The sequence below is a fragment of the Oncorhynchus tshawytscha genome, linkage group LG24, assembly GCF_018296145.1.
Source record: "Oncorhynchus tshawytscha isolate Ot180627B linkage group LG24, Otsh_v2.0, whole genome shotgun sequence".
Lineage (NCBI taxonomy): Eukaryota > Metazoa > Chordata > Actinopteri > Salmoniformes > Salmonidae > Oncorhynchus > Oncorhynchus tshawytscha.
In genome coordinates, this window is record NC_056452.1 from 28,353,935 (window position 1) to 28,368,580 (window position 14,646).

At 44.8% G+C, this 14,646-nt stretch overlaps 1 protein-coding gene across 8 annotated transcripts in view; it reads right to left on the minus strand.

Annotated features, from left to right (window-relative positions):
• tacc2 (transforming, acidic coiled-coil containing protein 2) overlaps positions 1-14,646 on the minus strand; it is a 77,138-nt gene that overhangs the window by 15,150 nt on the left and 47,342 nt on the right. For 5 of the 8 annotated variants that reach the window (XM_042305624.1, XM_042305622.1, XM_042305620.1 and 2 more), the window contains exons 11-15: positions 12,555-12,647; positions 8,897-9,055; positions 8,555-8,631; positions 6,011-6,054; positions 3,853-3,861 (exon numbers count right to left, since the gene is read on the minus strand). In XM_042305624.1, the coding sequence (XP_042161558.1) occupies positions 3,853-3,861; positions 6,011-6,054; positions 8,555-8,631; positions 8,897-9,055; positions 12,555-12,647 (382 nt within the window). The remainder of the gene's footprint in view (positions 1-3,852; positions 3,862-6,010; positions 6,055-8,554; positions 8,632-8,896; positions 9,056-12,554; positions 12,648-14,646) is intronic. The other 3 variants (XM_042305623.1, XM_042305625.1, XM_042305619.1) reach the window with 2 other exon arrangements.

The window sequence follows — 14,646 nt, forward strand, 5'->3', positions numbered from 1 at the left end:
TTACACTAGCATGTTTAATCTTTACATACCAGTTATCTGTTGTTGTTTACACTAGCATGTTTAATCTTTACATACCAGTTACCTGTTGTTGTTTACACTAATGTCTAATCTTTACATACCAGTTATCTGTTGTTGTTTACCCTAGCATGTTTAATCTTTACATACCAGTTATCTGTTGTTGTTTACACTAATGTCGAATCTTTACATACCAGTTATCTGTTGTTGTTTACACTAATGTCTAATCTTTACATACCAGTTATCTGTTGTTGTTTACACTAGCATGTTTAATCTTTACATACCAGTTATCTGTTGTTGTTTACACTAGCATGTTTAATCTTTACATACCAGTTATCTGTTGTTGTTTACACTAGCATGTTTAATCTTTACATACCAGTTATCTGTTGTTGTTTACACTAGCATGTTTAATCTTTACATACCAGTTATCTGTTGTTGTTTACACTAGCATGTTTAATCTTTACATACCAGTTATCTGTTGTTGTTTACACTAGCATGTTTAATCTTTACATACCAGTTATCTGTTGTTGTTTACACTAGCATGTTTAATCTTTACATACCAGTTATCTGTTGTTGTTTACACTAGCATGTTTAATCTTTACATACCAGTTATCTGTTGTTGTTTACACTAATGTCTAATCTTTACATACCAGTTATCTGTTGTTGTTTACACTAGCATGTTTAATCTTTACATACCAGTTATCTGTTGTTGTTTACACTAATGTCTAATCTTTACATACCAGTTATCTGTTGTTGTTTACACTAATGTCTAATCTTTACATACCAGTTATCTGTTGTTGTTTACACTAGCATGTTTAATCTTTACATACCAGTTATCTGTTGTTGTTTACACTAGCATGTTTAATCTTTACATACCAGTTATCTGTTGTTGTTTACACTAGCATGTTTAATCTTTACATACCAGTTATCTGTTGTTGTTTACACTAGCATGTTTAATCTTTACATACCAGTTATCTGTTGTTGTTTATACTAGCATGTTTAATCTTTACATACCAGTTATCTGTTGTTGTTTACACTAGCATGTTTAATCTTTACATACCAGTTATCTGTTGTTGTTTACACTAGCATGTTTAATCTTTACATACCAGTTATCTGTTGTTGTTTACACTAGCATGTTTAATCTTTACATACCAGTTATCTGTTGTTGTTTACACTAATGTCTAATCTTTACATACCAGTTATCTTATATGTAAATGTTGATGAAAGTGATGAAGTGTTGATTCTTAGAAGTGAAGTGTTTAAACTTGTTTAATTTGTTAAAACTATTATTCAAAATGAACTAGTGTCAATGTTGATTCATCACATATCACACTCATGCAATATATAGGGGAAGGGTTTCTGCCTGTAATGTGTCTGTATTCTCAAATTAACAATTCATTTTTTTGCCTAGTTTTAAGATCTCTAATCTGTTTTCATTTGATTGTCACTCTCTCTCAGTATATCAGCTATGTCAATCCATTGTGCAGCTTATCATATGACATGCATCGCCAACGCAGCCATAGGCCTACAGTATGATGGCATTGCTGGCCTTATGGGCATCTGTCATCTGAAGCAGAGAATAGCTCAAACTCACACATTGTTTACATGTTGAGCTCTATGTTGTCAATTTAAAACATTAGACAATGTATATGAGGTGAATCATATATCAGAATGTGTACATGCCTTTTAAGTGCTGACATATACAATTGTTTAGTGCAAATCCAACCCTTGTAATGTAGGTACAGTATGACAATAAGGAAATGACAGTCAGGCAACAGGAAATTAGTATTACAGCTAACAGTTAAATAAACTACAGGCGATTAGCATTACAGCTAACAGTTAAAGTACATGTGATTAGCATTACAGCTAACAGGTAAACTACAGGAGATTAGCATTACAGCTAACAGGTAAACTACAGGAGATTAGCATTACAGCTAACAGGTAAACTACAGGAGATTAGCATTACAGCTAACAGGTAAACTACAGGAGATTAGCATTACAGCTAACAGGTAAACTACAGGAGATTAGCATTACAGCTAACAGGTAAACTACAGGAGATTAGCATTACAGAGCATTACAGCTAACATTTAGGCAACAGGAAATGAGCATTAGAGCTAACAGTTAAATTACTAGCGATTAGCATTACAGCTAACAGTTAAACTACAGGAGATTAGCATTACAGCTAACCTTTTATGAGGTTCATTTTAATTTATTGAATTAATTTTAGCAATGTTGCTTGAAAAATTATTGCAGTTGTTCCCATCGATAGACAGTACATGGTTGCTCTATATATCACTGACCCTGAATAAGCTAGTGTCTGGGCTAACACAGCTAACCTTTTAGGTCAATAATATGCTGTTTTTATTAACATTTTGCTGGCTTTATAATCGTGAGAGAGATTTATTAACTAGTAGCTAGCTAGTTAGTTATACCTAGGTAGCTTACAAGTTTAGTTGACTTTTCTGAAAACAAACCTTATTATGGCTAGCTACTTCTTGTCCCTCATGCTAGCTTTTACAGCCAATTATCACTTCAGAAACATCCCCCACAAAGCCAGCATTGTAGACCATTTCTCCCTTCTCGCTGCAGCTTTAACTCATCTCGAAACAACAGAGAAGCGCACTGCGAACGTTCTAAAATGGTTTGAAAAATAGAGCACTGCAAACGTTCTAAAATGGTTTAAAAACCAGCACACTGCGAACGTTCTAAAATGGTTTGAAAACCAGCGCACTGCGAACGTTCTAAAATGGTTTGAAAACCAGCGCACTGCGAACGTTCTAAAATGGTTTGAAAACCAGCGCACTGCGAACGTTCTAAAATGGTTTGAAAACCAGCGCACTGCGAACGTTCTAAAATGGTTTGAAAACCAGCGCACTGCGAACGTTCTAAAATGGTTTGAAAACCAGCGCACTGCGAACGTTCTAAAATGGTTTGAAAACCAGCGCACTGCGAACGTTCTAAAATGGTTTGAAAACCAGCGCACTGCGAACGTTCTAAAATGGTTTGAAAACCAGCGCACTGCGAACGTTCTAAAATGGTTTGAAAACCAGCGCACTGCGAACGTTCTAAAATGGTTTAAAAACCAGCGCACTGCGAACGTTCTAAAATGGTTTGAAAACCAGCGCACTGCGAACGTTCTAAAATGGTTTGAAAACCAGCGCACTGCAAACGTTCTAAAATGGTTTGAAAACCAGCGCACTGCGAACGTTCTAAAATGGTTTGAAAACCAGCGCACTGCGAACGTTCTAAAATGGTTTGAAAACCAGCGCACTGCGAACGTTCTAAAATGGTTTGAAAACCAGCGCACTGCGAACGTTCTAAAATGGTTTGAAAACCCGTGGTTGTTTTGTTGTCACGTTTAGTCCTTACTACGGCACTCGGAGGAACATTTGATTGGTTTGACGTGTTGCGAGGGTTCACTGATTTACATCAGGTTCCGTCCCCTCTTTAGCTGATTTATACCATGAGACTTCCGACAAAGCTAGGGTTTAACTATTTAATACTGCCAAGCTCACGTACGATCTTCAAGGACCTGTACACACCAAACATGGACAGTGTGTGTGTTATGGAGAGAGAGTTAAAGGTTCCTGCTGTGTACTTCAGGGGAAGAAAGAACAAAAGGGCCCATAGTGTCCCATGTGAAAGTCTTGCGTACGGAAATCTGGTGTTGTGTAGAACCTAACGAAGGTACACTTTCACCAGTTAGCTCACAGAGAAGTCTGGAAAGAATGAAAGACAACAGAAACGGGAAGATGAATGTCACTTCTATCTCTCTTTGACAGATGGATGTGATCTGAAGACACAAACAACTAACGGGGCAGAGTCCTCGATACTCACCTGGCAGCCCTGTTACAGGAGCAGCAGAACACAAAAGAAAGAGTTGTGTTATCAAGCTGGGAGGGCAGCAGGACACATGGGTTGGAGTCAATCCGTTTCAAATCTAATTTCACTTAAAACGTGTCTCATAAACCAGGTTTTCATCCAATTGGCGACAGATTTTAATACGAATATTCTAAAATCTATATTAATAAAAACGTGCATAGTTTCCCACCAGAGATGAGTTTCCATCAAGTTGACTTGTTGCGGATAAAAGTCCGTACCGAATTAAAAAATATCAGTTAAATGGGTATCCATATAATTCTACTGAGCTACAGCCATATATTTATTTATTTTGCTCCTTTAAACCCCAGTATCTCTAACTGCACATTCATCTACTGCCGATCTACCATTCCAGTGTTTAATTGCTATATTGTAATTACTTCGCCACCATGGCCTATTTATTTCCTTATCTTACCTCATTTGCACTCACTGTATATAGACTTTTTGTTTTCTTTTGTTCTACTGTATTATTGACTGTATGTTTTGTTTATTCCATGTGTAACTCTGTGTTGTTGTATGTGTCGAACTGCTTTGCTTTATCTTGGCCAGGTCGCAGTTGCAAATGAGAACTTGTTCTCAACTAGCCTACCTGAAAGGTGAAAGATATATATTTTTTGAAGATGTCATTATAGGTGAAAATTGAAAAACAAGGTCCGATCCTTAAGAGGTTTTAAATGCATTTCCATATCATTTTCAACTCTACTGATGGTTTCCATTATATAGTGAATGTGCCCACTCCGGTATTGGCAGGTGTGCTCGAGCCAACAGTTCGCAGACACGGTGTGGGTAGACTAGTCTACATGATGAGATTACTACGGACAAAAGAGCGAGATTATTTTAATTTGTCAAAATGGCACCCAGTCATCGATCATCATGTCACCAGAATAAGACCCTGGATATTTATTGTAAATCAGCATCCAACTCGTCACCGTGCACTCTCACCCCCCTGTGAAGTTCATCATAATTTATTTCATCTGTAGCTTAATAAACTGCATGGTTTCCTGAGACAAACACACAACATATCATCTCATGACTCCAAGTTTACTTCGATATGATGGTTATTGTATCAATAGTCGTTTCCACCACCATTTATCGTATCATTTATTTTACTAACTTTGGTTTGACAAAATTTTGAAAGTTCACCGAATTAATTAAATTTCATTCATTAATTAAAGCATTTCCATTTCTAGCGTAATTTATTTTATAGACACAAAAAGATCTCGAGTATTTTCTTTTGTTGACATTTGGAAAGTTTACCGACAAAATGTCGTGTTTCCATCGGGGCTAGCCTGTCGTGAATTTGTTTTTATCCGACGTACTATACTCACATAAAAAAGGTTTTCGGAAACTTGCTTATAGAGACAGATGTAGGAAAACTGTCATTTACAGTTACTTCTTGGATTGACAGAACTGGATGAGAATTGACCCCAACCCTGCAGGACACGTGAGAGAGCAGTAGCCGTGATAGAACAAAAAATGGCGGCTCACTCCTTTAGTGAGAGTGTTGAGTGTTGTACAGGGTTGGGGTCATTTTCAATTTGGTCCATTTCGTGAAGTAACCTGAAATTCCAATTCTAACCGTTTTCTCATAGAGAAGCATTCTGGACAATTGGAATTGGAATTTCTGTTAACTTCCTGGATTGATTGAAGTTGACCCCATATCCCTGACGCAATATGAACAATGGGAATGAAAATCTTATTAAAAACAAAAATCAGAGCAGAGCTTCAGAAATGTTTCAGAGGTGGAAAGGGAGAAGTGAACGAGAGTAGTGAGATAAAAAGGACAACGAGTGAATCTTTGTGGGTTTGATCTGGAAGATAATAGTGAGGCTGGAAAGCGTAGACCATTGAATTATTGTATGTCATACAATACATAAAAACTGAAAGGTTTTGATGCGCAAGGTGGAAACACACTGTAGCTTGCATCACGTGGATTCATCTTTAAAAATTATGAATTGGGAACATAAGATTTTTTTGCTAATTATTAACATACTGAAAAGGTTGTGAGGAACAACAAACCACATATTGGTATAGCAATCATGTACTGTATATAACCCAGGTGCTATGCTGGGGTTGGTAGATTTATGTATGAGAAACTACACAGAGAAACACTCACCAATCATCTGTGCAATGGTCTTCTCATACTCTGCCACGATTCTCCTGTGAGCCACAAACGGGAAAGATTATTTATAAACAGACAAATATTCCAGTGTTTGTTCTTTATAAATGTAGAACGTTTCTTAAAGGCACAGATGAGATCTCAGACAGGAAGTAATGTGTCAAAACACCAATCATGTGTTTTCTTCACAGAGGCAATCACGCACAGTGTTGTCATCCACAAGCGTGAGGTGGACGAGGCTATCTTTAAACCTCCATAAAGATAGCCTCGTCCACCTGTCTAAATCTGCCTTGGCTTTGTTTTCAATGCCACTGACTCCCTATCTCTTTCTCTCTTTCTCTCTCTCTCTCTGTGGCAATGCATTTAGTAAACTATATTGACATGGAAAGTACATAACTTAACAACGATGGTCCAACAGAAATATACTAGACTGTAAGTATTAAAGTAATAACAAGGACAACGAGAATGTTAATCATATTAATTCCCTCTCCCCTTCTCTCTGTCTCTCTCTGTCTCTCTCTCCCCTTCTCTCTCTCTCTCTCCCCGTCTCTCTCTCTCTCCCCGTCTCTCTCTCCCCTTCTCTCTCTCTCTCTCTCCCCGTCTCTCTCTCTCTCCCCTTCTCTCTCTCTCTCTCTCTCCCCGTCTCTCTCTCTCTCTCCTTCTCTCTCTCTCTCTCTCTCTCTCTCTCTCCCCTTCTCTCTCTCTCTCTCTCCCCTCTCTCTCTCTCTCTCCCCCATCTCTCTCTCTCTCTCTCCCCTTCTCTCTCTCTCTCTCTCTCTCTCTCCCTCTCTCTCTCTCTCTCTCCCCTCTCTCTCTCTCTCTCTCCCTCTCTCTCCCCTCTCTCTCTCTCTCTCTCTCTCTCTCTCTCTCTCCCCTTCTCTCTCTCCTTTCTCTCTCTCTCCCATTCTCTCTCTCTCCCATTCTCTCTCTCTCCCATTCTCTCTCTCTCCCATTCTCTCTCCCTCCCATTCTCTCTCTCTCCCTCTCCTCCCCCTCCCTCCGTCTCTCCGTCTCTCCGTCTCTCCCTCCCTCCCTCCCTCCCTCCCTCCCTCCCAATCCCTCCCTCCCTCTCCCCCTTCTCTCTCTCTCTCCCCCTCCCTCTGTCTCTCTCTCCCTCTCCCCTTCTCTCTTTCTCCCCTTCTCTCTCTCCCATTCTCTCTCTCCCTCTGTCTCTCTCTCTCTCCCCCTCCCTCCCTCCCTACCTCCCTCAATCCCTCCCTCCCTCTCCCCCTCTCTCTCTCTCTCTCCCCCTCCCTCTGTCTCTCTCCCCTTCTCTCTTTCTCCCCTTCTCTCTCTCTCCCCTTCTCTCTCTCTCTCCCTCCTCCCTCTGTCTCTGTCTCTCTCTCTCCCCCTCCCTCTGTCTCTGTCTCTCTCTCTCTCTCCCTCTCTCCCCTCCCTCTGTCTCTTCTCTCTCCCTCTCCCTCAGTCTCTCTCCCTCCCCCTCTCCCTCTCTCCCTCTCCCTCTGTCTCTCTCCCTCCCCTCCCTCTCTCCCCCTCCCTCTGTCTCTCTCTCTCTGTCTCTCTCCTCCCCCTCTCCCTCTCTCCCTCCCCCCTCTCCCCTCTCTCTCCCCCTCCCTCTCTCTCTCTCTGCCCCCCCCTCTGTCTCTCAGCAGTTTGTGTCCCCATTAGAAATCCTTAAAAGTATATCCTTCCTCAATTTATCAAATGAATTACAGGCATGATTGGATAGGTGAACACACAGTGGACACAATGCCATTCATTTCTAATCAATTACTTCAAGGAAGGGAGGAATGATAATAGCATTCATTTATTCATTTGTATTTTAAGGAGTTCAAATGAGGCCACAGCCTGTGTGCTAGTGCCTCTCTCTCTCTCTCTCTCTCTCTCTCTCTGCCTATGACAATGCTGCTTGTTTGGGGTTGCCAGAGAGTGGGTAGATTAGTCGGGCCTCCCCTCTTAGCTACTTAACCCTCCTTATCCCAATCAGCCTAATGATATAAGCCTATTGGCTCTCCTAGCCAGCTGGATCTCCACCCTATCCCAATCCACCTCCCCAAAACCCCACCACCACCCCAACTCTCCACCCCAAAACCACAACACCCCAAACCACCACCCCAACCCACCCCCAAAACCCCACCACCACCCCAACTCTCCACCCCAAAACCACAACACCCCAAACCACCACCCCAATCCACGCCCCAAAACCCCACCACCACCCCAACTCTCCACCCCAAAACCACAACACCCCAAACCACCACCCCAATCCACCCCCAAAACCCCACCACCACCCCAACTCTCCACCCCAAAACCACAACACCCCAAACCACCACCCCAATCCACCCCCCCAAAACCCCACCACCACCCCAACTCTCCACCCCAAAACCACAACACCCCAAACCACCACCCCAACCCACCCCCCAAAACCTGAACAACCCCAAATTCTAATATCCCATAACTCTTTACATGAATGTGGAAGATTTCTTAATGAAGGGACCAACTAGTAACCAACGTCTCTGGTCCCATGAACCTGTCCTTCGTTATCTTCAACCAAGCTGACGGACTGACAGGTGATCAACTCACCTCATCTCCAGCACTTCCTGTCGACTGTCCTCGTATTTCCTCTGCCACTCCAGTACCTCCTTCTCCTTGGACACGATCTGAAAGGTAGGATGAATAGGACTTTCTTAGGTACACATCATGTACACATCACATGAAGAACTGTGAAGACATCAGGCCATAGTGTTTATATTTACATCAGTATACAAAAAAAATGCATGTGTTTTTATCTATATAATCTGCATTTGTATTGACTATACTGTTGAATGTCAACCTGTTCCTACAATTCTGTCATACAGTAAACTTCCCACAATGGATATGAACTTGACAGTAGTGAGTGGTTTGGGTGTAGGTCTAGAGGGGTACCTCTTCTCGTGCGATGCCCAAGGAGTGCTCCATGTCTTTGGGTGGGTAGGGGCTCTCCCTCTCCCCCTCTCCGTAGCCCGCTGTCCGGGTGTAGAGAGAACTGTTGGTATCGCCGCAGTCCCTGTCCAGTGTTGATGACATCACTTCTCTGTCTCTCTGCTGCTCGCCGAAGCCAGGTCAGGGGAGAGGAGGAGGAGGAGGAGGAGGAAGAGGAGGAGGAAGAGGAGGAAGAGAAGGGGGAGAGACACAGGAACAGACTGTTAGTTAGGTATCTGGTTGATCTAATGGTGACAGAAAACTAGGGCTGTGTTCTGGAAGCTTTCCCAGAATCCCCAGTTGGAAGATTGTGGAATCCTCCATCCAGGATTTCTGGAAAAACCTGGGAAAGTTACCTGCACTTTAAACCCCTAAAGACAATGCACACTCTTTGTAGGATCCTGAACCAAACCAAGCCACAAGGCTGCATCATATCGGATCAGAAAGATGCCCCAAACCAAGATGCTCCACACCAAGATGCCCCAAAACCACGGCCAAACTCAATATGCAAAATGATGCAGCCTCTGTAATGATGCTCTTGGAGACTTAGGCAGCTGGTAGCAACATGTTTGGATGGAGCAGTCCTCAATGCCAGTGATTGGCTGCTGCTGCAACAGCTTGGCTGTAATTGGGTCTAGGCAGGGGAAAGAGGGGGGATATATCTACTGATGGATGAATGCTGCATGATATTGGAGAGGGACAGGGATAGATAGTAGCACAATGTTAGTGTCATGAATCACGTGACCAAGCGCATCACAATGTCAGAGGAAGCTGTTATGATTTTGATAGGTGTAAAAGGTCCTGTGTAAAACACTTAATTTCCAATCTGACCTGGAACCAGTTTTATATTAATACATCTAACTTCCAGAGCCCACAGGTTAGAGTAATTGACGGGGCGGCAGGGTAGCCTAGTGGTTAGAGCGTTGGGCTAGTGACCGGAAGGTTGCAAGTTCAAATCCCCGAGCTGACAAGGTACAAATCTGTCATTCTGCCCCTGAACAGGCAGTTAACCCACTGTTCCTAGGCCAGTTAACCCACTGTTCCTAAGCCGTCATTGAAAATAATAATTTGTTCTTAACTGACTTGCCTAGTTAAATAAAGGTAAAAAAAAAATGGACAGGGTTTTCCATATTAGACAAGTTCAGTAGCGCTTGGTCCCATACAGCAGGGCATCAGAACATCAACTTGGACAAACTACTTTTTTTTTTTTTTAAAACATGAAATGTCTGAACACAGAATCTGATTATGACATCATAACACAGAATCGGATCATGGAGTTGCGCCCCCCCAAAAACAGCCGTGGATGGTTTAATCCTCCCTGTGGGGGATTAGGGGATTGGGGCCTCATGGGGGTGTGGGAGACTTAAAGCCCCACTAATACAGTAGTCCTAGAGAGATGTGTTGGGTCTAGCTGCAGCATTTAACCACTAATACCTTTCTTATTCTATAGTATGATATTATAACACTGGCTCTACTGCTTAAGGTCCATAGAGACAACCTGTAGCAGTTGTATGGATAAGCAGGTCCAAGAAGACTTGGTAGTTTTAGGGATTTGACATCAGTCCCCAAGACAGCCACCAACTGCCCTAGCCAACTGTAGAGCTGTAGAGCCAAAGACTGGATTTGATTAGTATCCCCATTAACTGAGGCCTTGATGACAGCTAGTATTCCTGAGGATTGGCTCAGTCAACCTGCCACCAACTGGGTAAGCAGCCCTCTCTGTCCAAATTTAAATAATGAACATCAAGGTACATCCGTTGGACAGGATACTAGTCTATCTCTGGGCCTTACCCCATATCCATCCCCTTAGTGCCAAGTAGAGACCTTACCCCATATCCATCCCCTTAGTGTCAAGTAGAGACCTTACCCCATATCCATACCCTTAGTGTCAAGTAGAGACCTTACCCCATATCCATCCCCTTAGTGTCAAGTAGAGACCTTACCCCATATCCATCCCCTTAGTGTCAAGTAGAGACCTTACCCCACATCCATCCCCTTAGTGTCAAGTAGAGACCTTACCCCATATTCATCCCCTTAATGTCCAGTAGAGACCTTAACCCATATCCATCCACTTAGTGCCAAGTAGAGACCTTACCCCATATCCATCCCCTTAGTGTCAAGTAGAGACCTTACCCCATATCTATCCCCTGATCGGTGTCCCTTCCACGGGATGGTTGAGCTAACGCAGGCTAATGTGATTAGCATGAGGTTGAGCTAACGAAGGCTAATGTGATTAGCATGAGGTTGAGCTAACGAAGGCTAATGTGATTAGCATGAGGTTGAGCTAACGAAGGCTAATGTGATTAGCATGAGGTTGAGCTAACGAAGGCTAATGTGATTAGCATGAGGTTGAGCTAACGAAGGCTAATGTGATTAGCATGAGGTTGAGCTAACGAAGGCTAATGTGATTAGCATGAGGTTGAGCTAACGAAGGCTAATGTGATTAGCATGAGGTTGAGCTAACGAAGGCTAATGTCATTAGCATGAGGTTGAGCTAACGAAGGCTAATGTGATTAGCATGAGGTTGTAAGCAATAAGAACATTTCCCAGGATATAGACTTTTTTATTGTGTTACACTCTCCTACATTCATTTCACATTTCCACAAACTTCAAAGTGTTTCCTTTCAAATGGTACCAAGAATATGCATATCCTTGCTTCAGGTCCTGAGCTACATGCAGTTAGATTTGGGGATGTCATTTTAGGTGAACATTTTTAAAAAGGGGAGGATCCTTAAGAGTATCCAGACTTTTCACTTGTCTGACCGCTTGCATGATGACCAGTTTCTCACACGACTGGCCTATCTGGGTGATGTTTTTTCTCGCCTGAATTATCTGAATCTAGGATTACAGGGACTCTCCGCAACTGTATTCAATGTGCGGGACAAAATTGAGGCAATGATTAAGTTGGGGCTCTTCTCAGTCTGCATTAACAAGGACAACACACAGGTCTTTCCATCGTTGTATGATTTTTTTGTGTGCAAATGAACTCAAGCTCAGGCCGGTAGCCGACATGTGTAACAGTATAAGTTTAGACCGTCCCCTCGCCCATACCCGGGCGCGAACCAGGAACCCTCTGCACACATCAACAACAGTCACCCACGAAGCATCGTTACCCATCGCTCCACAAAAGCCGCGGACCTTGCAGAGCAAGGGGAACCACTACTTCAAGGTCTCTTTGCAAGTGACGTCACCGATTGAAACGCTATTTAGCGCGCACCGCTAACTAAGCTAGCCGTTTCAGGCCGGTAGCCGACATGTTCAGGCCGATAGCCGACATGTTCAGGCCGATAGCCGACATGTTCAGGCCGATAGCCGACATGTTTGATACACAGCCAAGAAAAGAAAAGGCCCAGCACTCTTTAAGTTAATTGGTTCAGGAGATTGGAGGTCAGGGTCTGGAAGCCGTGTTAGTGATGTCACACGGGGAAAAAAGGGGAGGGGCAGAGACGGTTGATGTTGCTGTTATTGTTTAGTAACGGCCATGGGTTCACACACACACACAATGGTGTGACTAGAGGGGGGAGGGGGAGGCAGGCTGAGACACGCTCATGCTGCTCACACACACACACACACACACACAGAGAGAGAGCAGGTATAGGTGCAGGCTGGCTCAGCTCAGTACCTGGGGGGTGACAGTGGAGAGGGAGGGGCTGTCTGAGATGTGTTTGGCTACCTGAAGAGCCTCTATCCTCAGAGCAGCTAGAACCAGTTCCTCCTGAGACGCAGGTAAGAGGGAGGAAGAGAGAGGAAGGGGTGGAGGAGAGGGGTAGAGGGAGAGGGAGGGAGGAAGAGAGAGGAAGGGGTGGAGGAGAGGGGTAGAGGGAGAGGGAGGGAGAAAGAGAGAGGAAGGGGTGGAGGAGGGGGTAGAGGGAGAGGGAGGGAGGAAGAGAGAGGAAGGGGTGGAGGAGAGGGGTAGAGGGAGAGGGAGGGAGGAAGAGAGAGAGAGGAAGGGGTGGAGGAGAGGGGTAGAGGGAGAGGGAGGGAGGAAGAGAGAGAGAGGAAGGGGTGGAGGAGAGGGGTAGAGGGAGAGGGAGGGAGGAAGAGAGAGGAAGGGGTGGAGGAGAGGGGTAGAGGGAGAGAGGAAGAGAGAGGAAGGGGTGGAGGAGAGGGGTAGAGGGAGAGGGAGGGAGGAAGAGAGAGGAAGGGGTGGAGGAGAGGGGTAGAGGGAGAGGGAGGGAGGAAGAGAGAGGAAGGGGTGGAGGAGAGGGGTAGAGGGAGAGGGAGGGAGGAAGTGAGAGGAAGGGGTGGAGGAGAGGGGTAGAGGGAGAGGGAGGGAGGAAGAGAGAGGAAGGGGTGGAGGAGAGGGGTAGAGGGAGAGGGAGGGAGGAAGAGAGAGGAAGGGGTGGAGGAGAGGGGTAGAGGGAGAGGGAGGGAGGAAGAGAGAGGAAGGGGTGGAGGAGAGGGGTAGAGGGAGAGGGAGGGAGGAAGAGAGAGGAAGGGGTGGAGGAGAGGGGTAGAGGGAGAGGGAGGGAGGAAGAGAGAGGAAGGGGTGGAGGAGAGGGGTAGAGGGAGAGGGAGGGAGGAAGAGAGAGGAAGGGGGGTGGGAGGAGGTGGGAGGTGGGGGTTGCGGGAGGGTGGAGGAAAGGGGCAGGGGGGAGACATACAGAACCAGAGGTTGAGTTACACACACCTAGGCTACTTGCTTCTCACTTATAGTACCCACAATCTCACCTATAGTACCCACACTCTCACCTATAGTACCCACATTCTCACCTACAGTACCCACACTCTCACCTACAGTACCCACATTCTCACCTACAGTACCCACATTCTCACCTACAGTACCCACATTCTCACCTACAGTACCCACACTCACCAACAGTACCCACATTCTCACCTACAGTACCCACACTCTCAGCTACAGTACCCACATTCTCACCTACAGTACCCACACTCTCAGCTACAGTACCCACATTCTCACCTACAGTACCCACATTCTCACCTACAGTACCCACTCTCACCTACAGTACCCACTCTCTCACCTACAGTACCCACACTCAACTACAGTACCCACACTCTCAGCTACAGTACCCACTCTCTCACCTACAGTACTCACACCCTCAACTACAGTACCCACTATCACATACAGTACCCACTCTCTCACCTACAGTACCCACTCTCTCACCTACAGTACCCACACTCTCACCTACAGTACCCACTCTCACCTACAGTACCCACTACAGTACCCACTCTTCTCACTTAGAGTACCCACTCACCTACTCTCACCTACAGTACCCACTCTCATACAGTCTCACCTACAGTACCCACTCTCAGCTACAGTACCCACTCTCACCTACAGTACCCACTCTCACCTACAGTACCCACTCTCACCTACAGTACCCACTCTCACCTACAGTACCCCCACCTACAGTACCCACCTCACCTACAGTACCCACTCTCAGCTACAGTACCCACTCTCAGCTACAGTACCCACTCTCACCTACAGTACCCACTCTCACCTACAGTACCCACTCTCACCTACAGTACCCACTCACCTCAGCTCACAGTACCCACTCTCACCTACAGTACCCACTCTCACCTACAGTACCCACACTCTCACCTACAGTACCCACATTCTCACCAGTACAGTACCCACTCTCACCTACAGTACCCACTCTCACCTACAGTACCCACAGTCTCACCTACAGTACCCACTCTCACCTACAGTACCCACTCTCACCTACAGTACCCACTCTCACCTACAGTACCCACAC